The sequence below is a fragment of the Phoca vitulina genome, unplaced genomic scaffold (genome assembly GCF_004348235.1).
Source record: "Phoca vitulina isolate PV1807 unplaced genomic scaffold, GSC_HSeal_1.0 scaffold40, whole genome shotgun sequence".
NCBI classification, from domain to species: domain Eukaryota; kingdom Metazoa; phylum Chordata; class Mammalia; order Carnivora; family Phocidae; genus Phoca; species Phoca vitulina.
Genome location: NW_022589743.1, coordinates 13,519,952 through 13,544,064, shown reverse-complemented (window position 1 = coordinate 13,544,064; position 24,113 = coordinate 13,519,952). Strand labels below are relative to the sequence as shown.

Sequence of the window (24,113 nt, the reverse complement as noted above, 5' to 3'; positions counted from 1 at the left end):
GGAGGGGACCCCGCGGGGTGCGGGTGGGGTGGGGAGAGCTGGTGGTGGGTACACAGAAGAACGGGCCGCTCTCTCAAAGCACGGACTCAAGGTCGGATGTCCCCTGTGTGCTGCAGGTACCTTTGACCGGAGCGTGACCCTGCTGGAGGTGTGTGGGAGCTGGCCCGAGGGCTTTGGGCTGCGGCACATGTCCTCCATGGAGCACACAGAGGAAGGCCTGCGGGAGCGGCTCGCCGATGCCATGGCCGAGTCGCCGAGCCGGGACGTGGTGGGATCCGGAACAGGTAAAGGTGGCCTCACACGTCCAGCCTGACGCGGTCAGGACGGGCCCGTGTGGGCGTAGGCCTGCTCTGGCGGGAGAGGGTGTCCGTTTGTTCTAACCGTGTGTTTCTTTGGTCCGCACTCTGACTGCCCTCAGTTTGGAAGTCTCTGGTATCGGGAGAGCCCTGTGTGAAGGAGTGCACCGGGCCCCGGTGACCCCCCCTACGTGGAATAACATGTAAAAATGCGGTGATAAGCGCAACTGTGTCGTATATGCGGCTGCCGGAAGGACACCTTCTCCAAGGGAAGGGACCACCTTGGCAGCCCTAAGGCTCGGAGTGTGGAGGCAGCAGACCTCCTGTCACGCCTGAGGCTCTGTGGACTAGCAAGCATCAGTGGGGCCTGCCGGCCTGGAGGGAGCAAGCGCGAAGCAGGCAGGGCTGGTTTGAGCCCCCAGGCTGCTTTTTCTCCTGCTGCCTTTGCCCTTGCACTCTCGCCTGTGAGAGGGCCCAGCCGCCGGAGCCCGGGGCAGCTTCTCGAATCCTAGAGCAGTCAGAAGACGTCCTTAGAAGATGGGTGAGCCCTGCCCCAGCAAGCAGCGTACATGTGCACGCACACACACGCATGTGTCCACGCACACACGCAGCATGCAGTTAGGAAAGACCACGATTCCTCCATCTCCACACAGTTAAAGTACAGCCTCTGTCTCCTCTTTCCCGAAGCACCTCCTCCTTCTCCGCCTCTGTGCATGCTCTAGCCCAGCTTTTAGGCCCGAGAAAGACCACCCAGCAGGCCTCTTCCCCACTTCTGAGGTCGACAGGAACTTCCTGCTGGGTCGAGCAGATCCTGGCCGTGGGCCTTCCCACTCTTGCTTGCCCGAGGCCTCTATAGACCGGCGCCGGTTCTTTACTGTGAACGTTACCGCCCCCGCTGCACCGGCCTACCCGGAAAGAGGATCCCAGCGAGGAGAAACTGACAACCTGGGGCAGGAAATCAGGACCAGCAAGATTTAGAGAGGCAAGCATTTGGGGCAGGACTTGAACTGCCTGACGTCATCACACGTCCGTCTCACTTCCGTGTGGACCCTCCCCGTCCCTTAGCTAGTTGGCACTTAAGCCCTTCCCTCTCTTCTTCCCCTCCCATTCAGTCCTCGTGTTCCTGCGCAGCGCTAGCTCTGGGCCCGCCCACGGTGCTTGCGCGGTACCGGGCAAATGGACAGAATGGACTCAAGAAGGGGAGAGAAGGAGTGGGCCTGGGGATAGAGAAGCGCCTCACCAGGCCACAGGGGACCGCCCTCTCTGAGGGCCAGCCCCCTTCCCCACCCCCTCCTTCCCTGGAGAGAGAGGAGATGTGGACCTTGGAAGCGGCGACCGGCCATGCCCCCTTCCCGCGTGCACACACGTGCGCAGACGTGTGCACACCACCACTGTCCCCGTCATCCAGCCCTCCAACTCGTGGATGGTAGCCCACCGTGCCACTGTTCTGCAGATGAGGCGGGCTCTGACCCCACTTTCCTTGGAAGCTGGCGGAAGGGGGGAAGCTTTTCCCTTTCTGCAACTCCCCCCAGCACCACCTTCCCCCTGCACCCCTGGGGCCCCTGCCAGCCCCTGCCACATACACCAGGGCCTGGTGTCACCAGACTCACTCCCCAGGAGCCGCCCTTGCTGGGGCTCGTGCAGCTCTGGGGCAGCTCCCCTCAGACAGCCCTTGGAGCCCCTCAGTGTCAGCCAGCAAACAGATTTAAAGGTACGCTGGGCCAGAGCTGGAGAACTTCAGCCTGGCACAAACAGTAGCCTGAACAAACCTGGCAGCAGTTCATCGGCCAGACAGCTGGGGGATTCCGGAGTGTCTTTGTGGCCTTAAGCAGGTTTGTGAAATTAAAAAAAGAAGAAGAAGAGATGAGAGAGGAAATTAAAACTGCATGACCCACAGGTCAGAAAATAAGAGATGCCCTTCTTGAGCAGAGGGATTTCATTTTCCTCCCCAAACTGTCACCAAAAGGGATTCATTTGGGGTTTTCTGACTATATTAAATGTATCAATTTTTAAAAATCTGCCTCTATTTTAAAGGTCAATAAGTAAAGCAGGTATTATGGAAATTAACTCATTTCCCCTCTGCCATTGCTGAGAATCACTTGTCCCATTGTGCAACTCCAGATGAAGTGCCAGGCTTCTTGGTGTGGCCCAGGGCCTCGGAGGGGCAGCCCAGCACACCCAGAAATGGCCTGGGACAGGCGGTGTGACTTGGATGCGAATTTCCAGCAAGCCACCCTTTGCCTTAGCAGCCCGTCCCTCTCTTGTCTCCCCACCACCCTGCTCCTCTCGGTGGCTCACAGGACCTACAGATAAGGTGACATTACGTCTTTGCCGTGTCAGGTACTCCGAGGCAGCCGAGAGAGTCAGTCCTGTAGTGCCTTCCATGAGGCACCCTGTGTAGTCCCGCAACCACGACCGATGGCCTCTGTATCGAGGTCTGAATGGAGCATGCTCTCGTGACCCCCAACACCGAAGCCCACTCTAGAGCATGCCCCACTATTGTACGGGCTTTGCAGTGACGTCTGGGAATTGTTTACCAACCAGCTCTCCAGAGGGAAGCAGGAAGGCCCTGCTTGGTAGCATTTGGACATTTCTGTAGTATAAAAACTCGCGTTACGGCCAATTTCAAGCCATCAACACGGTGTCAGTTGGCTAGCTGAATTCCTGAAAATGTCGCCATCAGCTGGCTCCAGCTCCTCACCAGTAAGCTATACATGGGCAAGTTAGCCGTCCCCCCAAAGTAAAGCAAAACCTTTTAAAACCTTGCTATTCAAAGAGTGGTCTGCGAACCCACAGCACCATCTCTACCTGGGAGCTGGTTAGAAATGCATAGTCTCGGGCCCCACCCAGCCCCGCTGCGTCTGCACCCGCATCCTAATAAGATCTCTATGCACATTTGACAAGGTCCGTCTTAAAACACGATTCACCTAGGAGGCAGGTGTTACTTCTGTCCTCTGTGGGGGCTGCTGACCGGTCAGTCTAATTAGATCGCACGTGTAATTTGCAAATCTGCTCTGAAATAACTGGCTGAGTTGCTGTCTTGCAATATCATCACGCCCCTTGGCCCTGTTAGCCTTCCATTGTCCCCATTCAGCAGAACTCCAAATCAAGGTCAGTCCAGTTCTGCTCTTACACTTAGGTTTGCTGAGGGAGAATCACAAGCTGTTCAGATTGGTGCCTCTAGAGATTTCTGGCATCTACTCTCCAGTGAGCCAGGGGAAGCCTTCTCTATTTTTTCCAGTAGCCCCTCCTCCTGTTCTCGGTTTGTGCTCGTCTTTTGCAGCAGAAACTAGCAACCAGCACCTAGAACAGTGTCTGGCGCATAGTAGGCCCGTGGTCACTATTTGCTGAGTGAATGAATTCTGCATTCAGCCTAGATGTGAGCAGTTCTGCTGCAGCCTCTGCCTCCTGCTATGGCTTCTGGTCTGGTTTCCTTCTCTTAAAGACTCCACGGATCTCTGGTCCCCTATGAGTTTGTTTTCTTTTTTAATATTTTCCCTCCATTTTTGCTTTGTTTTTTTTTTTTTTTTTTAAATATGGCACATGTGCTCAGTCCATCGTTTTGAAATCAGTCTCTTGCCTTCTGCACGGGTAGTATTTCAGACTCCCCCATTCTCCTCAGGTCTCTTACCCCACCATCTTGTCTCTCACCCTCAGAGAGAAAATGGTGGTCATTGTTCAAGAAATCTCTTGACTCCATGCGCCCAGATCCCACCGGTCCCCACAACAAGCTCCCCCTCTCCTCCTGAGGAGGAGCAGTCCTGGCCTCCAGAGCCTGCACCCACAACAGCTGCTGCCCCCCAGAGTCACCACTGGGCCGGGGGCTTTAGCGCCGTGAGCCACGCCCTGCGATCTTGAGGTGCTCTCCCGAAGCCCCCTTCCACCTCGCTCTCCTGGTTTGTTTCTGCCTCTGGCTACTTCTCCTCCCTCCCTTTTCTGGGTTTTCCTTCCCGGTTGGCCTTAAGTGTATTTCTCAAAGCCCTATCTTGGCCCTCTTCCCTCACCCTCAGTCAGCACAGGGCACTCTCCTCTGCTTCTGGGGCCTCAATTACTACCTCTAAACTGACTATCTCCAAATAATCTCCAAGCTGGCTTTCTCTCCTGAACTCCAGAACCATTTATCCAGGCACCTACTGACATTTCCACATGTCCAAAAGCTGCACTCCTCTCCCACAAGCCCGGCCTTCTCCCGGTCCACCCCATCTCACTGTGTACGAAGCCCTTCGTGACCAGCCACTGCCCTGTCTCCAGACTCCTCTCCTGTTGCTCTCTGCGAGCTCCAGCCAAGCTGAACTCCCCGGAGGGTCCCTAAGCACGAGTGCTCTCTCTGCCCGCCAGGCCCCCCTGCACCTACTGCTCCTGCCCGGAATGCTGTCTCCCACAGCCCCTCCTCTGTCTATCGCCCCCCTCAAAACAACCTGATTAATTCCTGCTTAGCAGACATTCCTTTCAATATTGCCTTTTCTAGAAAAATAGAATTTTTTAAATAAGCAAAACATGTACTTACTCCAGTTGTTTTGTGTCTAGGTAGATATAACCTAATACCAACAAATCTTCATAAACACCTGGATACATATTAAGTGCATTTTCTCTTTAGACTTTAACTCTTTCCATCTTTACCTAAAGCTTGTTCTTTCTTCTTTGCTCTCTCCCACGTCCAACGGCAAAAGCCCCGGGACTCATTCCCAAGCCCCGATCAGCTTGACACGTCTCTGTGGCAGGCAGCCTCCTTTTGCTGCTGTTGACTCTTAAGAGCTCACTAAGTCAGCTCTCAAGGTCAAGAGGGACTGTCTCTTCCCCCTGACTGTGGCTTCCTGCAGCCCAGGAACACCGTTTCTCCTTTATAATCACAGCACTAAAGGTAGGAAAGAGGCTTCATCTTTTTCTGTCTACAATCTCTTCAACGGACTGTTTTGTCCAGAAACAGTTACTCTAGGGGATCACACTATGGGCTCAATCTTTGCCTCTTGCCTTCTGTCAGACATACATTTACTTCCTTACCCAAACATACAAAACTTTCACAAACAGTATTATAAGCAGTGCATTCTAGTACTTTCTGTTTTCTTACATTTTTTTAAGAGCATAGTCATGACCCACTAAATTGATTTCACAATACGTCAGTTTGGAAAACAGTGCTCTAATTTATTCGGCCAAATCCCCTCGGTTTTCCTGTATGTATATTAATTATTAGGATTATATTCAACTAATGCTCTTCCAAAGATTTGTCAGAAACTACTTTCACTTCTTGAAAGGGCTTGTGTCTTTTCTCCTTCTTAACGTGAAAAGCACATTTTGAACATTGCACACAGTTTTTAAATGGTCACAGGAAGGTTTCAATAAGTTGATTAATAAATACCTATGTTCTGCAGGAGAGGAACGAAGAGCATTTTGTGTGTGTGTGTGTGTGTGTGTGCGGCCTCATGCTAATACCATCTTTCATTTCAGGACTGTAGAAATCAATGTTAATAATAAGTGTTAGCTATTGTTATTGGAGTTGACCAGATGTGTACCCCAAAGCAAATAACCCAGTGCATTGGTCCCTGTATCCTCCCTCTCGGATTAGCTCTTCCAATGGGCCTTGGAACTCCCGCTCACCCCACTGCTGAGGGCTGGGAACATTTTCGTGCTAAAGCTGCATTTCCAGTAGGGGCCATACTAGCCCTGTCCCATCTCAAGTTGCCACACGCTCAGGTGACAATTGTGGGCATGGGGCAGTGAATTAATTCTCTTATCTTTTAGACACCTCTACTCTCTGGCAAGCGCTTTCATCCAAGTAACTTAGCCTGTCGCCTAAGTCCTTCCCTTTGCTTTACTGAATCGGGCCCTGGAATTTTGCTCCTTCTACAGTATGTCTACAAAATGCTTTTCATGTCTTCCCTCAGTGACCTCCTCAACGGGCCTGCGCCTTCTTCCATGGTCGCAGTGGGCAGGCAGGCTCTCTGTGGACACCTGCGGGTTTCTCCCCCCTGGGCTGGGCACTGTAGGGAAGAAGTAAGGCATGGCTCCTACCCTCAAAGAGGTGAAAGCTCCGGAGGAGGCAAGAGGGCCGAACTGCGGGTGTGTGCCTCTCTGGCTCCTCTCTCCGGCTGCCCACGCGGGCCCACCCATAGCAGGGCTGGACCAGAAATCCGGATGCGTCTTTTCAGGATGTGAAGACAAAACTGCAGCTTGCCCAGTCCCAGCTGCCATGGTTGCTGAGGGTCCCCAGAGACGTAGGAGCCCCCAGACGTAGAGCCCAGCGCCGTGGGCAGCCACAGCACTGCCGCTGAGGGTGACGGGGAAGCCGCTGCTGCCCGCGACCCGGGGGTGGCCATCTGTGTCTCGGTTCGGTGTCAGATGGCCTGTTCCTCGCTGGTTTCCACTGGTAGGAAAGGCCGAATCCGAGAGTCCTTTCCATCCCAGGCACCCAGCTACTGACACTGGGAAGAATGTTGGTTTTTTTTCTTCTCAGTGGCATTTGGAAGTCCTCATCAAGGAATGGGGGAAGCCTGGGCAGGTTCCTCCCCCACCTTGGTTCAGTTTCTTCTCCAATGCCACAGGCGGGAGAAACCAGGCAAAGTGGAAACGTCTGCTCCCCGTGTGTATTAGGGGCTGGACGCTGTGCCACTGTACGGAGCTCTGCATCTGTCTTCTCACTGACTCCTCTCCACGATAATGGCCACGTCTCCCAAGTGGCTCTATGTTTTAGACTCTAGGCGAGCCACAGAAATGTCCTTTAATCATCACAACACTGCCAGGGAGATGCTCCTCTCTCCGACTCACAGTGGAGGAAAGATGGAAGATTTGAAGTCAGATCATAACTAAAAAATACAGGATCAAAATGAGATATTGAGGAGGTGCTGGAACCCCAGCCTCTATAAAACAGTGGAATTAGCTGAGTTTTCTTCATTCTGGTATCAGAATAGTTCTTTCCTTAAGGGTCTGTCCCACGGACAATAGCAATAGCATCTTCAGGGGCAACCCTACTGATGTTGTCCTTGGTGTTCGGACCAAACCTCCTTGCAGGGGTTTACTGGACAGAGGATATTGCTCCGGGCGGGGGGGGGGGGGCGCTCTGAACCCGGGTGGTGGTTTCCAGTCCTGGCCAGATGTGCCCACTCCCATGCCTGTGGGTCTTCAGGCTCCTTGGGTTAGATCTCCCACACCTGTGGGTCCTAGCTGTGACCCTCCGTCTGGGATTTAACACACACCTAGTGGTGCCCAACCAACCCTGCTCCCAGCTGCAGATGTTTATTTCTACACCAGGTCAAGATAATGGGGCCCCTTTAGTGACCCATCAGCCAACAGAGTGCTCACAAAGCTTATATTCTCCATGGATAAGCAATACTGTGCAAGGGCCTACAATACTAGTTATTTTAGTTATTGCTAGAAAAATGAAAATAAGGTTGTGCATGTGTATATAAATGATAAAAGTTGTCCATGAGAAAGATTTGTGGAATTGGGATCCACACAAAACAGAAGGAAAGTAACTTCTTATAAACTTGACTCAGGAAATGTAGAAAAAACAGGTCTAAGAGGCACAGTATCTCTAAAGGAGTTTACACTGTCTGCCATGTATTCACATAATCCAAAAAGTGGGCGCTGAGGTTAAGAAGCCTGAGCTGCAACCTCACAAGAAGTGAAATGAAGCCCAGGAGCATTAAATAATGAGACTCGGCTCACACAGCCCAAGAATGCTGACAGCAGGATGAGAGAGAGAGAGAGGGAGAGAGAGAGATATCTCTAGGAGGAGTTTCTCAAGATCCCAACAGTCTCACCTGATCAGAGGGTATTTCAATGACTCCCACCCGCTATTCAGAATGAGAGGGGATCCCCAGAAGAGGAAGGGGGCTCTCACGTTCAGGGCCTGTTCTGTCGTCCTATTGCCCTACTCACAACGTGCTCAGGGCCCACACATTTCCACCTCGGCTCCTGCAGTGAGATTTCAAGGCTCTTCCGGGTCCTCCTCACCCTCCTTTCCAACCTGCTCTCCCACTCGCTTGTCCACAATAACCCCTTATTCTTATTCATCTTCACCACCACCACCACCTTCACACAAACACGCTCCCCTGTCAAAACCATCCCATCATCCGCAGCACATGCCCTGCTCACCTGGCTCTGTTAGAGTCCCCTCCGCCCTCCCTCTCTGCCCAGTCACTTTTTTAGACCGAGCTCCGATCACACCCCCTCTGTGAAGCCCTCCCTGACCATGCAGCCAAATGCCCTTTCTCTCTCCTCTGAACTTCTGAACCACCTGCTCACTGGACACTTGGCCCCGGACAAGTAGTGTCTGTTGCCTTTTCCCTTACCAAGCAGTGTCTGATTCTGTTCTACGTGCCACTGGGGGGGTGGGGGGGCTCAGCCCTGGGGGATCCCTTCAGCCCCTCCCTCAGCCACACTGCCCATACTGCATGTCTTAACCTGATTCTGGTGCCTTGGACAGAGTGTGATTCCCCTTTGTTACCTCCAACCACCAGCCTTCTCGTTGCCCAGCATCCAGCACTGGGAACAAGAGCCAAGCGGAGCCCCAGCTAATGTTTGTTGAATGACTGCATGGGTTTTTGTGGCTCCTGAGAGGTAAATGAGAGCCAGCCAGAGCAATGGGAAAAATTACCATGTTTAGGACACACTTGTTAGTGTCTGGCCAGTTGTCAAATCTGATTCTCGGTAGACCGTTTCTCTCACCCCCGCCCCCCGCTTTCCCTCTTTCTCCCTCTCTCCCTCTTTCCCTCTCTCCCTCTCCCTTCCCCCCCCCACCGTCTCCCTCTCTCTGTCTCCCCCTGTCTCCCTCTCTCTCTGCCTCTGTCTCTCTCGTCCCCACTCTTCCCCTTCTCCCTCTCCCCTCTCTCCCCGTCTCCCCCTCTCCCTCCTCTCTCTCTCTCTCCCCCCGCTCCCTCTCTGTCTCCCAAGACTGCTAGAAGTCCCAGGCAGAGGCAGAGCTATAATGGGAGCTTAGGGCTGAGCAGTTCCTCTGCACAGTTTTCAGTTGCCCAGTCTACTCTGAATTCTTTAACCAGAGCACTCCAATTCCTGTCAACAAGGAGGAAGTGCCAGTGTGACTTCATTGGGGAACCTTCAGAATCCCCTTTCCGGGTACTGGCCCAACATGGAGGCAGGAGTTCCTGTGGAAGATGAAGAGGCTTGGACAAGAGGGTGGGGAAGGGCAGTTGGACCCCCAGACAAGGGCCCTCCTCTGGAGACATTAACATAGGTAAATGGTTAACAAGAGGGAGTATTTCTCTCTGCTCTTCCTCCTCTGCCAAAGAATTCACCTTTAACCATTGACCTTTCTGTGAGGTGTGAGATCTGAACAAAGTTAAACACAGTCATGGATGGCTAAATACCCATCTTCCCCTCTGCGCTTGTCTCTGCCTCCTGCCTCCTCGGGAGATGGTCTGCAGCGTACGGACCACCCCTAGGCTTGATGGCTGGTAACAGAGGAGAGACACACATACACACAGGAAGTGGAGTTGGAAATGACCCCCTGACCCTTCAGGAGTCCAGGGCCCCGCCAAGCCATGCCAACGTGACTGAACATAGCAGAGGGCGCAGTGCCAAGTGCCTCTATCAGAATCAGCCACCTCACCGCTGACGTTGGGTGATTTCTTCCTGCCCACTTCTCTTGGAACCCACCCCTGCCCCCGGGCACCTGCAGGCCCACTGCATAAGCATAAATTTTTTAATTTGCTGGCAGAATCCCCCAGCACCAGGCTTCACAGACCTCCCCCAACTCCCCCCACATATTATTTAGTGTAGCTTGATAGCTTGCTATCCCACCCCTCCGTGTGCTTAATTCAGTTTGGGGAAGATCAACATCCAGTTGCTTCATTTGTGTCAGGTGACTTTTTCCACTCTGTGCCCTCCCTGTGCTCGTTCTGCTGGCATGTTCCTCTCATCTCTGGGCCCCGGTTGGCCAGAACCAGCATGCCGTCTCGACTTCGATGGGTGCTGTAGTGCTGGGCTTACAGCACTGGGTGGGGGGGAGTGTGGACTAAGCCCAGCAGGGTCCTGTTTCCATCTGGGCCTGGCTGGGTCCTCGGAAGGCTTGGAGATGTTTTGGTTTCACACTGTGTTCCTCCCCAAGCCACAGAGAGCTGAATGTGAGCAAACGGTTCCTGCCTTTGAGCGTGTCTCCATGATCCACGGATGTAGGCGGCACGGGCCAGGAGGAACGGAGGGAAGGGTGACAGCAGTTGAGGCTAGTGAGCGTTACGTGAAAGCCCGGATGTGCTGCGCCGTGGAACAGACCACGACAACCCCTTGCAGGGCTCTCCGTGGCCCAACCGGATTTTTGATACCTACTCGCTTTGGTTTCAGCACTTGCTGCTCTCTGAAAGGTCCACGTTGTGATCCTCTTTAAAGAAATATTCTATTTTCAATACAGACACAGCCCTTGACGTAGCTGTAAAACACACCACCCCTGAGAGACACGTGGCTGTGAAGTATGTTGGTATGTAACCTCCTGTCTTTGCCTACGTGCAAGGCTTCGTCCCACTGCTCTGTTTGTCCCTCCAGAAGTTGCTCCCTTACACCGCACCCCCATTCCCCGGTGCTCAAGCTCTCAGGAGGCCTTGAATTGAGGACAAGAGGTCAGCACAGACAGGAGGTACCTTCTGGCAACGGACTGGTTTGGGGGGCGCCGTAGTTGCTGTTCCTCACCCAACAAGAGTTTCTTTGAGAACCTCATTCCCTGCCCCCCACTTTTAAGATGGAAGTCAAATTTTCGGATTCTGCTGTGCAGAGCAGAGAGGTCACTAGGCTCTAATGCATTTACCATTGACTGCCCCTCTTGTAGTGCGTCTATTAGTGAGTAATTTGATTTGTACCTATTCATTTGCAGTCCCTGCAGGAGCCTGGAGCTGGCCCCTAGTATAATTGGTGCTGTCTCTATTTTTACATCATTAGATTAGCCCCGACTCCTGGCCACTTGTTGTCTGCGCTTGTCTGTCCATTTATACAACCTAATGTAACACAAAATTCATTACTGATCACATTACTTTCAACTCTGAAGCCAGCCTTGTGATAAACATTTGGTTAACCCCTTCCTGCCCACGGGAGGGCTGACAGAACGAATGCACTTCCCCTCGCCAGGCGAATCGATATCTTAATACACCAAAATGGAATTGCATTTCTAGATTTGTTATTCCTCCTGGAGGAGCAAATGGAAAGGCTCGTCTGAGCCAGCTGAATTGAATAATGAATAGAGCCCCGGCTCCAGCAGCCGGTCTGTGAACAGAGCACAAAGCAGAGGCGGCATCCGCTCAGCGTTTTGCCCAGGACAGGCGGCTCCACAGCAGCTAATTGAGACTTGTGCTGCCCTCCCAGCGGGGGAGCGAGGGCTCCCAGCACGGGCTGCGGCCCCAGCAGGGACAGCGGGGACCTCGGCCCCACCGCGCCATTCTCTCGGCTAGGCTTGGCCTCGGGCACCTGGGCTGAGAACTGGCTTAAGCTTCCTTAAAGGCTTCTTCATGGATGTGAGGGCACCAGACCCGTGGCCTTGGCACCAATGCCACCAAGAAATTAATTAAATTCGTTACTAAACGAAAGTTTACCGTTTGAAAAAGATACACAGAATTATTCCTATTCAGAGCCAGGTCAGCAATGTTGGGATTGTTTGGTTCACACCAACTTGTGTGTGCACCTGTCCCCAGGGTGAGCACTGAGCATTCTTTGGCATGGAAACATCATGTGTACCTGCAAGTGGTCCTAGCCGTCTGATAAGGATGTTGCGAACATCAGGAGGGCACTAGACAGGACTTGGCCAAGGGTCTTAAAGGGACCTCTGCATAGCTCTATTTAATCTAGAAGATTCTCCCCTGCTGTACCCTGGTTATCCCCTTCCCAGCCCCTGTTTGTCTCTGGGTAGCATCCACACCTACCGTAAGTCATTAACTTGCAGGACAGCTTGTTTCAAAAGGAAAAATATCCTGACTTATTAAGAAACTCTTGTAAAGCCTGTACCACAAAGATTAGAAGAATAGGCACAGAGGAAGTAGAATGGAACCCATTACCATGAAAGTCATAAATCCCTAAGTTTAGGAAAAAAAAAAAAAAGCCATAAACAGAAGATACTCGGGAAGGGACGCTAGAAAAAGCATCCCATCTAGAGGATATTTTGCTTGAATTCAGGGCAGTCCTGGACAGGCAGCTGAGGAGAGGTAGCGAAGCCTCCAGTTAGGGGGCCTCCTTTCTGTTGAGGAGGCCGCCCTCCATCTCCGAGGACTGCACCTTGGACCCTGCTGCCCATTAGCCTGTTCAGAGCCTTGACAGGCCAGAAATGACTAGAAATCATGTGAGACATGGAGGTCCCAGGGATTCTTTGAGAGGGCTCATTGCTGCTCTTGGCCTTCTCCATGCCTCCAACACTCCCCCTGCCTCCCTCCTTTGTATGTGGAGGCGGGCCGGGGGCACGGTGCCGCCTTGCAGCCGTCCCTAGGCTGCAAGGTGAGAGGTGTTGGGGCGGGGGGGGAGGGGACACGGGACTGCCTCACCCCTCCCTGACCATGGAAAGCTCCATTTCCCACAGAGGGACCAGAGGGCCAGGCCAGAGACTTTGGAGACTCTCAAGGGCTTCCCATTGTGAGGACCTACAGAGAGGGGATCTTTGCATCTAGTCAGTGCGAGGACACTGGTTTGTCACGGAACAGCCTGGGTACAACGGCTCAGCTCCCCACCCCCGCCCAACCCACAGTGCACTAACTTGCTCAGTCACCAGCCTGCTGCTTTGGCCTCAGCTGTTAATCCTCTCAGGTGGGTAAGTGAGACTGGGGGAGAGGGGCTCCATGTAGCCCACACTGGCCCCGGCCCCGTCAGCTCGAGAAATCAGATCAGAGCACGGGCCTCTGCTTTCTAGAATGGGACAGACCAGTGGCAGGGAGGAGAATGAGTCGGCTGGCCAGTGGAATGAGAGACTGATTTCTTAACCTTGATGGAAAGGGGGGAAAAGCCACATCTTACCAAACTCTTCCGCTGCATCATAGAGAATTTAATTATGTTTGGACATTCGAATGAGAACCAGATGTGGCTCTGGCCCGTCAGGCCAGCAAAGTTCAAGGAGCTGCATCTCTCCTGTGGTCTGCGGACCCCTGTGCTGTCTCTCAGGCCTGGAGGGCAGCTCTGGAAGACCCCGTCTGGGAGCTCGGTGGGGTCTCCCGAGCCTCAAGGCTGGGCTGGAGGAGATAGGCGGGTCCAGGCTAGCTGCCAAGCACCATTTCCACAGGAGACTTTCCAAGCACCGTGTCCTCCTCGTAGCCATGCTGAGTGGGCATGTTTGCAGGGCCTTCATTAGCACCCACATCCTTCCCACACACAGACACACACACACACAAAGAGCTCATGCCACAGCACCTGGCTGGGCATTCTCTACCAAAGACACATCTCGGAACCGCCCAGCCCGTGTCTACCTCAGATGGCGTCTGCCAAGACTCGGCCCTCAGGGTCGTGCCGTGACCCAGAGCTAGAAAGACCCTTCCAGGCCCTCCTGCATGAGGAGCTCTCCTCTGGGGGCCTCCGCCTGCTGGAACACCAGAGGTGGCCACACTGATTTTCTAACCGGGACACTCCATGTGTTCAGTGTGTGTTCTGCTTCTGAAAGCCCCATCACATCCTTTTCTCTTTAGAGCCTCACACACCCCGTGAGGTTGCCGGAGCCGCCCCTCCCCTCCTGCCTGACACATGCTGAAGCAGAGGACAAGTGAAGTGACTCGCGCGGGTCATTCAGCACGTCTGTCTGTGACAGAACTCTCAGCCTCCTACCACAGGACTCTTCCTTCCTGCCATCCGCAGGGAGTTTCAGTGCAGGGCTGTTTCCGAAGTGTGGCTTCAGCCAGATTTGCCAAATACCTCAAAACCAGGGAAACGGGAGCCTGGTCCGCTCAGCCTTTGCTGTCCCCATGTCTAATAGGCTGTGACAGGTCAATATATAAAGTTAGAGCAATAGAGTGGTACTGAGAGGGTCACTGCACATGGGGTACTGGTCGAGGTGGTCCGGGTGGGGGATCCTGCTCTCTTCTGCTTTGAAGCCAAGACTTGGCTTAGGTAACATGGATTTCCTGGGAGTGGAGTGTGGCAGCATTTCTGGTTCAAGTCTTTCCCTACCTGGGATTGGTTCCTTATTATGGTGGTTCTATGGGGCGACCTGGGGAAAGGCTCTCACCCCCAACCAGGCCAGCATACCCTCCAACTAATACCCCACCTACTGCCATTGCTCATCAGCTGTTCAAAGGCTGTGAAGGAACCTGGGGCTGAGCCATGAGCTGCTTGCTCTGTTGGAACTCGGATACTGCGCTCCCCACTCCCCCAACACACACACACACACAGCCAGCTCCAATGGAGAGGGGGTGTAGGATGCGGTGAGAGTCTGGTCTTTTGAACAGGGGCCTCCGGAGTCCTCCTCATTCGTTAGGCCTCCTTCCCCCTCTCTTTCTATGTTTACTCTCCCTTCCCCAACATTCCAGCATGCTCATCTCCTGCCACACCCCTGTCCCTACTGGCCCCACCAGGAATTTGGGGATCTAGCTACCTCTGCGCCTCTACCTCATGATATTAATGGCCTGCTGTCATGAATAAGGTTCCTCTTTGGCTACTGGGGGGAAGGAGCGATGGGGAAGAGAGGTGATGTGCCTACTCCCCAGTTTTCCTGAATGGAGGCTGTCTGCTTGCCTAGTCTCCTCAACCGTCATCCTTTCTACAACTTTCCACAACTGACCACAACTTTCCAGTGGATGCTTGGGAAGACCCAAAGTCTTCTCTAGGCCTCGGGTCTCCCCCTAAACCCTAAGGTTATTAGGCACGTGCATGGCCCCAGTGGCCAAGGGAAGCAGTTCCTGGTCTCCTGAGCCAAGAGCACTGGATATTTCCCCTCATTGTCCGGAGCTGAGGGGTGGAGGGCAGGGCAGACCATGTGGTCCTGGCCTCGTTCTGTGACATTCTGGGCCTCAGTACCTGCGGGGGTCAGGGACAAGAGCTGGGCAAGGGGGAGAAAAAGCACGGTTGTGGGAGTCTTGGGGTTGGAAAGGGACTCCGGGCAGGAAGGAAGGTGTGTGGCTGCCCTCAGGCTGACAGGCTGTGGGCGGTGAGGCACCAGCGGAATGTAGCATCAGTGGGCCAGGGCTCTGCACTCAGACATAGGTGCGAGGTCTGGAGATAACCAGGCCCGAATTAGTCCTGTTTCTCCTCGGCGTCCAGATTCCATCAGCCCAAACCGGGATTCCTATTATCTGGATGTGGAGGAGCCATTTCATCCTCGGCCCCTCAGCTTCAAGAAGCTGCCCTCCTTCCTTCCACAAGCATACCTGGGAAGGGAACAAAGGCCCTGCTGGAAGAGAAGGGCGATCCTTCTGTCTCCCCCGGCCCCATCCTCCCAAGACCGCCATGCTGGTCTGTTAGCATCTCTGTCAGCTCTGCAGCCTGTGGGGTTGCCCGAGTGCATGCGCCCCACAGCGCAGGGTGGGGCTGGGAGCGGGGCGGGGTGGGGAGGGGTGTCGGGGAGGCGGGCGGCCTCCAAGGTGGGCATTTGTGAGTGTGAAGAAAAGCAAGGCCCCCCCACAGGCCACCTCCTTTACCTGCTGCCCTTGTATCCTCCTAAAAATGGCCAGCGCTGAGGCTGGCTCCAGCCCAGAGTGTGGGCTCTGACAGGGCTGTCGGGGTTTCTGGAAACATTTTTCGCCAACTCCATCTCTGTCTCTGCCTCACTCTAGAGGAGTGAGCAGTAGTTTCCAGGGCCAGGACTGGTGTCAGGCAAGCAGCCTCCTGATTGGCATCCAGGCCGTCTCTCAGGATCCCGGCATTAGGAGGTTGCCAGTCCTGCTCAGCCCCACAGGATGCATGCAAGTCCCCTACCTGCTTCACCTTTCTCTCTCCAAGTCCCAGTTTGCTTGGTTGGTCCCAGCCAGCAGATCCTAGCAGGCCCCTGGCTGACCAAGTGGATTGCTTGGGGCAGACCCCATTTGGATCCATCTGCTGAACTTGGCAGCAGTCCCGTGATCCCCTGGTCTCCTCTCCCCATGTTCCATCCAGAGAAGTTCTGAAAATCTCTCACCTCTTAGTCAGAGGCCACCCCCACCTCCTTCCCCAGCCAAGAAGGGGATTGGAACTATTTCTTTTTGCAAACCTCCTTTGAGCCAGGCAGTGGGCAGGATGGGGCAGTTTGGCTGGCTGCTCTGTGTTCTGGGGCCACCCGCTCCCCTGGGGTACCACTGAGCCCAACCCAGGCAAGGGGCTTAACCACAGGCCCCGCCCATGGGGAAGGTAGATATAGGAGGGAAAAATCAATGCATGTCAGCAGGGTTGGAAATTTATTTTCCAGCTTGGAAAAGGGTATTTACAAAGAGGCAAGGAGGGAAATGAAAAGCTGTAAACACATATCTGCCATCTTCCTCAGCAGGCCATTTCTTGATTAAAAAGAAAGAATCCTTCCCAAGCTCCAGTGGCAGGCCCGCTCATAGGGGCCTGTTTGGCAGAGGCACCTGCTGGAGAGGGAAGACGGAGAGGGACCCAGAGGATCCTGTGGATAATCACAATCACTAATACAATTGCAACAATAGTAGTAACTCACATTTGCTGGCTGGAAGCTTTAAGCACTTTGTGATGCACTCTACATGCATTACATTATTTAATTTAATTCCTACAATCACACTAGGAAGCAAACATTATTATCCTTGTGCACAGGAAACTGAGGCACAGGAGATGTTTGCCCGAAGTCTCCCACGTGGCAGCAGGCTGGAGCCTAGGCTCTCAACCATTTCCCTAAACTGCTTCCCCACTCTGGGCAGACACTGCCCCTCCCATCTTCCCGGGCCCTTGAGGCTTTGGGATGGGGGTTGGGGGGGAGCATTCTCCCTTCCCACTGCCAGAAGCGGGCTGTGGGTGCAGGGTAAGACTCTGCCCTGAGGTCTAATGCTCCCCCACTCCCCCCCCCCCCCCCCCCCCCCCCCCCCCCCCCCCCGCGGCCCCCCCCCCCCCCGCCCCACAGCCGCTTGGGTGGTTAGTATAGGGCTGGGGTGTGTGGTTGCAGCCAGGGCCCAATAAACGTGCTCCGCTAATCCCTTTAATGAGCAGCATCGCGGGGCTCTAAGTGTACAGAACGGGGCTGACTGCTGAGCGCGCCAGAGGGGCCGCCGGTAGGTGCTGTGCTCCGGTGCTGGAGGAAGTCCCGGGCTGCCTGGAGGCCGAACCAGGGGTCCCAGGCACCCTCCTCCCAAACACACGCACGGCACTGCCTTCACTGACCCCGCTGGATCCCACAAACGGGCCTCCCTCTGAGTCCTGAGCCTCGGGCTCTCCACGATGCCCGCCCCCCACTGACCAGAAGCCAAAGGGGCTTCCCTGAGGGTCTCTGACTGGCCAGCTGCCCCCACTGCCATCTGGCCTGGAAGAGGCCTGGAGACAGTCAAGCCCAAAGTAGGACTTCACTCCTGACCTCCCACTGGGGGCCCCCTGCCCACCTGGGCTTCCCTCGCTTTCTCCAAGGCTCACCTAGTCCCTGTGTCCCCAGCGTTTCCTAGGGCGTGGGGGAACCAAGACAGTGGCACACAGTAAAGTGACTCATGAGGGAAAAGAGGCTTCCATCCAGCCTGTCCCTGGAAGTCTCTGTCTTGCCATGTGGGGCAGCCTCAAGGGAGGGAAGGGTCTGTATCCAGGGGAGAGGACAGCCCCAGGGAAAACCTCAAGGGTGAAGCAGCCTTGGGGACCATCACTCCACAGGGAAAGGCCACAGAGGGGGAGTCCTCGTGCCCGGGCCCCCAGATGCCGTCTCGGGCGCCGTCTGCCTCCATCCTCTGCCTCTCCCCGCGGTGCACCCTGCCGGGCTCATCCGCACCCACCCACCCATGGCTCCCAGGAGCCAGTCCCCCTGCCCCTGCCTTTGCAGAGGGGCTGCAGTATCCAGCTGTGGGATGAGGGAGTGAGCTGCCACCGAGGGACTCCCTCGCTCTGCACAGCCCAGCCTGTGCTCCTGCCTCCTCACAGAGACTTAACCGTGACTTCTTCCTTCACATACGTGCCCAGGGAGCCAGAGCTGCTTCTCCCTAACAAGGGCAGCCACCTCCATGCCCCCTCTGACACCTTCGAATTTTGCCAGACTCCATGGGGAGTGGGGGCCACCTGAGGATTGAGCATTCTCTTTCCTTCACTTAGGAGAGCCTCGCGCCTCCCTCGTAGTTGCTGCTCTTTCCGTTGTCCCCCTACCCCCTGTGGCTTGCCCACCCTGGCCATGGCATCGAGGGGCATCTGTGGATAGCAGGCCCCTTTCCCAATGAGAAGCAGTCGGGAATGGGTGGTCACAGCCAGCAGGGAGCACTGCGGGCCAATCAGCGATGCCCGGAGTTGCCGACATCTCCATTCCGGGGCCTGCAGCTGCCCCAGTTCCCTCTCAGGGGGACTGCACAGCCAGAGCCGGTGGCTTCCTACTCTTCCTTGGTTTTGCTGTCTGCAAGAGGGGGACATGAGCACCCAACTCCCGGGTGCACAGAGTCACTGGAGGATGTGAGGGCACAATAAGCTATCTTCTCTCTGAGCCCAGCCCCTTGGCTGGGAACTAGTCCTCATCCCCTACCGTGCTTTGAGGCCTGGGGAGCAACCTCTTTTAGAGCTGGCTTTTTCCCACTGAGCGGAATCTGCATTCTTCCCAAGTAGAGAGGCTGCGGGGTGTGCTTTCCCAGCCACCCCTGCACAGAGCCCCCAGCTCTCCCCCCGCGGCCCTGGCAGGTAGCTGCCGGACTCTCCCCACGAGCCCACCTGGGCTGTAGGAGAGCTGCCCAGACCTGGGGGCTCGGGAATGGGGGAGGAGGGCAGCAGCCCAGAAGCTGGGCCCCTGAGTCCAAAGGTCTGGAGGTGTCCCCCAAAACTCTGCAGCCTACCACTGTCTCCTCTCCCTCTCCTGGCAGCCCACCTGCATGGGGTGCCTGCCAGCACCCTTCTCTCCCTTCCCACTCCGCCCTCGTGCTCCGTATGCGGCTCCTCTCTCCCTACCCCCACGCCAGAGGGGCTCTCAGCTCCGTCACCACAGTGACCAGTCTCTGGGACCCTCCAGACGGGTTGGCGCCCATCGCCCTACACATGCATGTCACTGTCCTTGACTGCAGAATCTCGCCACCAGCCTGCCCTCCCTGCAGCGTGACACCCCACACCTCCTTAGCTACCTCTCCACCTGCTTGCAGAGATCAGTGTACTTCTCAATCGTTGTCCATATCTTTTCCAAAAAGATTCCTCAATGCTTTTCTTTTCAAAAGGGAAAAAAAAAGGAAAAAAAAAACAATGCCAACAGCCCAGCGTCCGTGAGCAACCCAACAGTAACAAAGCAGGTGTTCGGGATGGAGGAAGGTAAGGCCACACATTTCCATTTGCCGCTTGCTCCTAGGGCTGGGCGGCCGGGGTGACTCGAAGGGGGGGGACCTGTGCGCACCCCTCCTTCACTTCCTCTTCCACACACACTCATTGTTCTGTCTCAGAAGAGAGAAGGGGGATGATAGAAGGCATATAGAAAAGTGCCCGGTCCAGCCAGGCCCCTGGTTCTCTTACTGATAGTCCATGCTGAAGAGCAGCTCCCGCCTCTCCTTACCACATCATTCGTTCAGGAAATGTTTTTTGAGCACCAGCTGTTTTCCAGGCCCTGTGGTTGGCACGAGGGAAACAGAGATAAGGCCCAGAAGCAGCCCCCGAGGGGCTTTGCCCCCGGGTGGGGACACACACGTGAACAGACGGTGCGGAGTGTTAGAGGGCCTGGGGCGGGAGTGAGGACGGAGCCCAGCGGGGCCTGGCTGGCGCTGCCAGGGCAACAGGACAGGCTCACAGAGGCGTGGACACCTGTGCTAACCTTTGGAAGATGAGTAGGTGTTCTGGGGGCCAGGCGAGCCTGGGAAGGGCTTTTCAGTCAAAGGGAATGGCGTAAGCACAGGCCCCCGGGGGGCCTGAGGCAGCCTGGAGAGATCCCAAAACTGCACAAGGACATTTTACTTTGGTTCTTCAAATTCAATAACGTGCCATTAGTGAGGTGGGGTCTTGGGGGCAGGTCGTGAAAGGCCATGTTGTAGTGCTGACTTTAGATCTGATGCTGAGGACTCGAGGAGCGATGAAGGTTTTTAAGCAAAGGAAAAGCAAGATGAGGTTTGTGCCGCAGATAAGCCACTCGGGTTTGGTATGGCGGGTTGGAGAGGGGGGTGCCGGGGGGTCGGGAGACCGGTAGGGAGTTCTTGAAATCATCTAGGTGGAATCGAAGGCCTAAGTGCGGGGGGGTGGGGAGGGCAGAGTCTGCCCACTCCCGTCTTACCCCAGGCCTGATTGGTGAAGAGAAAATAGGAGCCGGGCTGGTCAGGCCATACCTGGCCCCCAAGGGCAGCAAGTTCCTTTGGCCACTGTCCCTGCGCTATCACATGATGGGATGAGGTGCGTCCACTCAGACTTATGGAGTGGGGCCTCTGAGACTGCTGAGGGGGTTGCCCTGGGCCTGTGCCAAGGGGCAGCGGGGGTGCCGTGCTTGGTTCTGGGCTCCAGTCTCCTCCGCCTCCTTGGCAGCGTGGATGTGTCGGCACTCTTCATCAAGAACTCTGGGCCTGTCCCCCAGCTCTGGAAAGGGGCCAGCCTCTCCCATTCCAGTGGCCTTTCCTGCTCCTTCATCTGGGGCTTTCTTGCTTGGGCCTGGTGTCCAGATCCTGAGGAAACCCCTGCTTTCCTTGCTCCTGCCAGTGCGCCTCTCTCCTGCCCTCCTGGCCCTGCTGTCAGCGCCCCCTAGTGCCAGGACGGCTGTGCATGAGGGCAAGGGTCTCGGAAATCAAACGGGGCCTCCGGGATCCCCCACACACTCCTTGGCTTGCTTGTGGGCAAAGAAGGGAACGAAGGAAGATTTCTTGGAGTCTGACACTTCCACATAGAAATCCCAGGGTCTGTTCTTTGCTTTCCCATCTTCTCCCTCTCTTGGCACAGGGTCTGTCCTCCCAAATTAGGGTGAGACCAGAGAACGAGCAGGGAAGACAGAGCTCATGCGGTAGCCACCTGCCTTGTTTTCTGTCCATATCTAGATAACTCTTGACGTATCCCAGGGTCTCTGGCCCAAAAGGGAAGCCAGTGCCTCTTGGAGATTGAGACCATCATCGGGCCCACAGCCTGTGTCCACAGCCCCCTCCTTCCACTGCCCCCTATCTGCTGAGAGGTTCCAGTGTCGAGGTTCCAGATGTGGCTGGTGCAGCCTGAAGGCCCCTCACTCCTGGGTCCAGGCGCCTGCTCTGAAGTAGGGCAGCACAGACTCTCCCATCCCATTCTGCGGCTGCTACCGCTGGGCAGCTTCTGTGCTTTGGGGGTGGTCTGTAGGGAGTGGGAGTCAGTGGTTAGTTCTGGCTGGCTGCCGATGGCCGGACCAAGAGTGAAGGCCATGACTCTTCCCCTAACCAAAGCTAGCTGTGCTGCATGCATATGGCGGCAGGGTGCTGGGAGTGGGGGCAGGCTGGAGATAAAGGGCTCAAGCCAGACCAGACAAGTATAACACTCAAGCACACTTTGCTGTTTCAAGTTTGCTTTGAGGTCCTGAGCTCCTGAGGGGGACAGGCAAGACCCTCTCAGTCCCAGGCGAGCGTACCTTGGAGAAGGAGAAATTGCAGATCACCACATCTTGGCTTGGGGTACACTCCCAGAGTCTTCCCGGGGATGTGTGTGCCCACATCTCAGAGCCCACTCTGAGGGACTGAAAGGGGGTAGGAACTAGCCACTTGCAAAAGCCAAGAAGTAATTCCTTCTTCTTGTATCCAGCATGCAAGGAAGTCTATTCCCAACCCACCTGCCCCAGTACCTGTCTTAGGTCAAGAGATTGGGGATGGGGGGGCAGTTAAGGTTCCCATAACTGAATGAGATAGGACCAGTTGCTGTATCCAAGATGGCAGCATGGCTGTGGGAGGGCCAGGGAAGGAGCGGCAGAGGGGATGGGAGCCTTCCCACCTGCTTCCCAGGGCAACTCTGCATTCCGAGGGGCCCCCAGGCCACTTGGGGGCTAAGAGAAAGGGAGAAAGGAGGCAGGCAAGCAGGGACCTTCTCTCCGTTGGAATAGGCCCTTCTCCAACCAGGCATTCCCTCCTGCAGGGAAACAGGATACTTTCCAGGAGGTGCCAGAGATGAGTGGTGGCCTGGCCAGCAGGCAGACTGTGTGGGTCAGAATGAGTGAGCAAGTGAGTTGCTAAGCCAGGGTGGAAGCTCTGGGGAGCAGGCAGGGCCAGGGAGGAGAGGTAGGGACAGATCAGGCAGGGAAGCTGCAGTCCTTGCCGTGTTCTGGCTTTTCTCCTGCCTGCCTGACCTGTAGATCCAGGACTGGAGCCACTTCCGGAATCGGGGAGCATGCTGGCTGAGCATGAGTCTGTGTGCAGGTGTGGGCACGTGTCCCATGTATGGCAGTGTGGTCCAGACCAATCAGCAGGGCGGCCAGACTTCTGGCCTAAAGGGGTTCCCACAACGAGGGAAAGACTGGCCTAAAACTGGACTCTGCCAGCCAAGGGAGCTTCTCCCTCCTTCGGCTGAACTCCCTGTGACCGGAGCTGCTGCCTGGCTCATCTGGGGAGCAGGTGGGGATCCCCCCTCTGGAAGGTGCCTCCAGGCAGACAGCCCGGCCCAGGGTGTGCCCCACTCCCCCAGACCCCGCTCTGACCAGGCCTGGTCCTCTCCTTTGTCTTACAGAACTACAGCGAGAGGGAAGCATCGAGACACTGAGTAACAGCTCAGGTTCTACCAGCGGCAGCATCCCAAGAAACTTCGACGGCTACCGATCTCCACTGCCCACCAATGAGAGTCAGCCCCTCAGCCTCTTCCCTACTGGCTTCCCGTAGTACCAGCAACCTGCTTCTGACTGGCCGGCCCACTCACCTGCTGGAGGGAGGGGGAGAAGCCCCCCTCTTGGTCCTACCCTTCAGTCTCTGCTCCCCTTTCACCAACCACCTTCCCCAAGCTTAGTGACAACAGCCACCTACCCTCCCCGGATGGAGAAGAGCCCCTTCTCCCAAGCACCTTGGCGCACTCTGACCTCTGTCCCCCGTCAGCGGGGCCGTGGCTGAAGGAGACTGCAGAAGCTCTGTCCCCTCCTCTGTTTGCACATGATGTCCTGCATTGGATCCACTTTTGTGTTTTCTAACCATACCCACGGGGGGCCTGGAAGGGGAGAGCGCGGATGGCCTGGCTGGGCATTTTGACCCTGAGTGGACAGCCCCAGCCCACTCCTGGCTATGAGATGCACTGCCCAGTTTCCCTTGGCCAACCTCACTCTGGCATGAGGTAAACTGAGGCCCAGAGTATTAGGGAAGGAGGGAGGAAGGAAGGAGAAGCCCCCCTTCCTCTTTTCTTTCCCCTTTGGCTCATGGGAAGGATTTGTCGTTCTTGTCTGTAAGCCCTTTTACCCTGGTCCTGTACTGTCCAGTGAAGGAAACCGTGGTTACTAAGGCCCTGTCAAAACGTGCACGTCTTGTCCAATAAATCACGCTATAATTGTGTCCATCCCTGTGTTGCTGGGGTCAGGGTCCTCTCCAAGCCCCGAGCAGAGTCCTGTGGACCCGACCGTGTGTCCCTGCTCCCAGCACCCTTTGCCTCGACATGAGCAACTGATTGGAGGGTCAGTGAGGGGGTAGGAAGGGGAAGGAGAATGTTTGCTCTGCAATCTGGGTAGGGCCGAATTTAAATTCTCCAAACTTCTTGCTGGTTACCAGAGCCAGTGAGTTCAGGAGGCCCCACACAGGCCAGGAGCCCCCCCCCCCAACCGGCTGGGGCAGTCAGGGCCAGTCCAGTCCTTGACATGTGTGGGGGTGGGGGTGGGGGGCTGCTGGGGGACAGAGAGCCTCCTGAGGATGCTAGCCTTATCTTTGGGGCAGGCAC

The 24,113-nt window shown here is 55.5% G+C and overlaps 1 protein-coding gene across 5 annotated transcripts in view; it reads left to right on the top strand.

The window, feature by feature from the left end:
• The window catches only part of BCAS3 (BCAS3 microtubule associated cell migration factor), a 618,903-nt gene extending 595,165 nt beyond the window's left edge, over window positions 1-23,738 (top strand). For 3 of the 5 annotated variants that reach the window (XM_032428491.1, XM_032428494.1, XM_032428490.1), the window contains 2 exons: window positions 117-284; window positions 22,929-23,738. In XM_032428491.1, coding sequence (XP_032284382.1) covers window positions 117-284; window positions 22,929-23,077 — 317 coding nt within the window. In that variant the 3' untranslated portion in view covers window positions 23,078-23,738. Of the gene's footprint in view, window positions 1-116; window positions 285-19,504; window positions 19,596-22,928 lie in introns of all 5 variants that reach the window. The other 2 variants (XM_032428495.1, XM_032428493.1) reach the window with 1 other exon arrangement.
• Window positions 23,739-24,113: the final 375 nt, after the last annotated feature.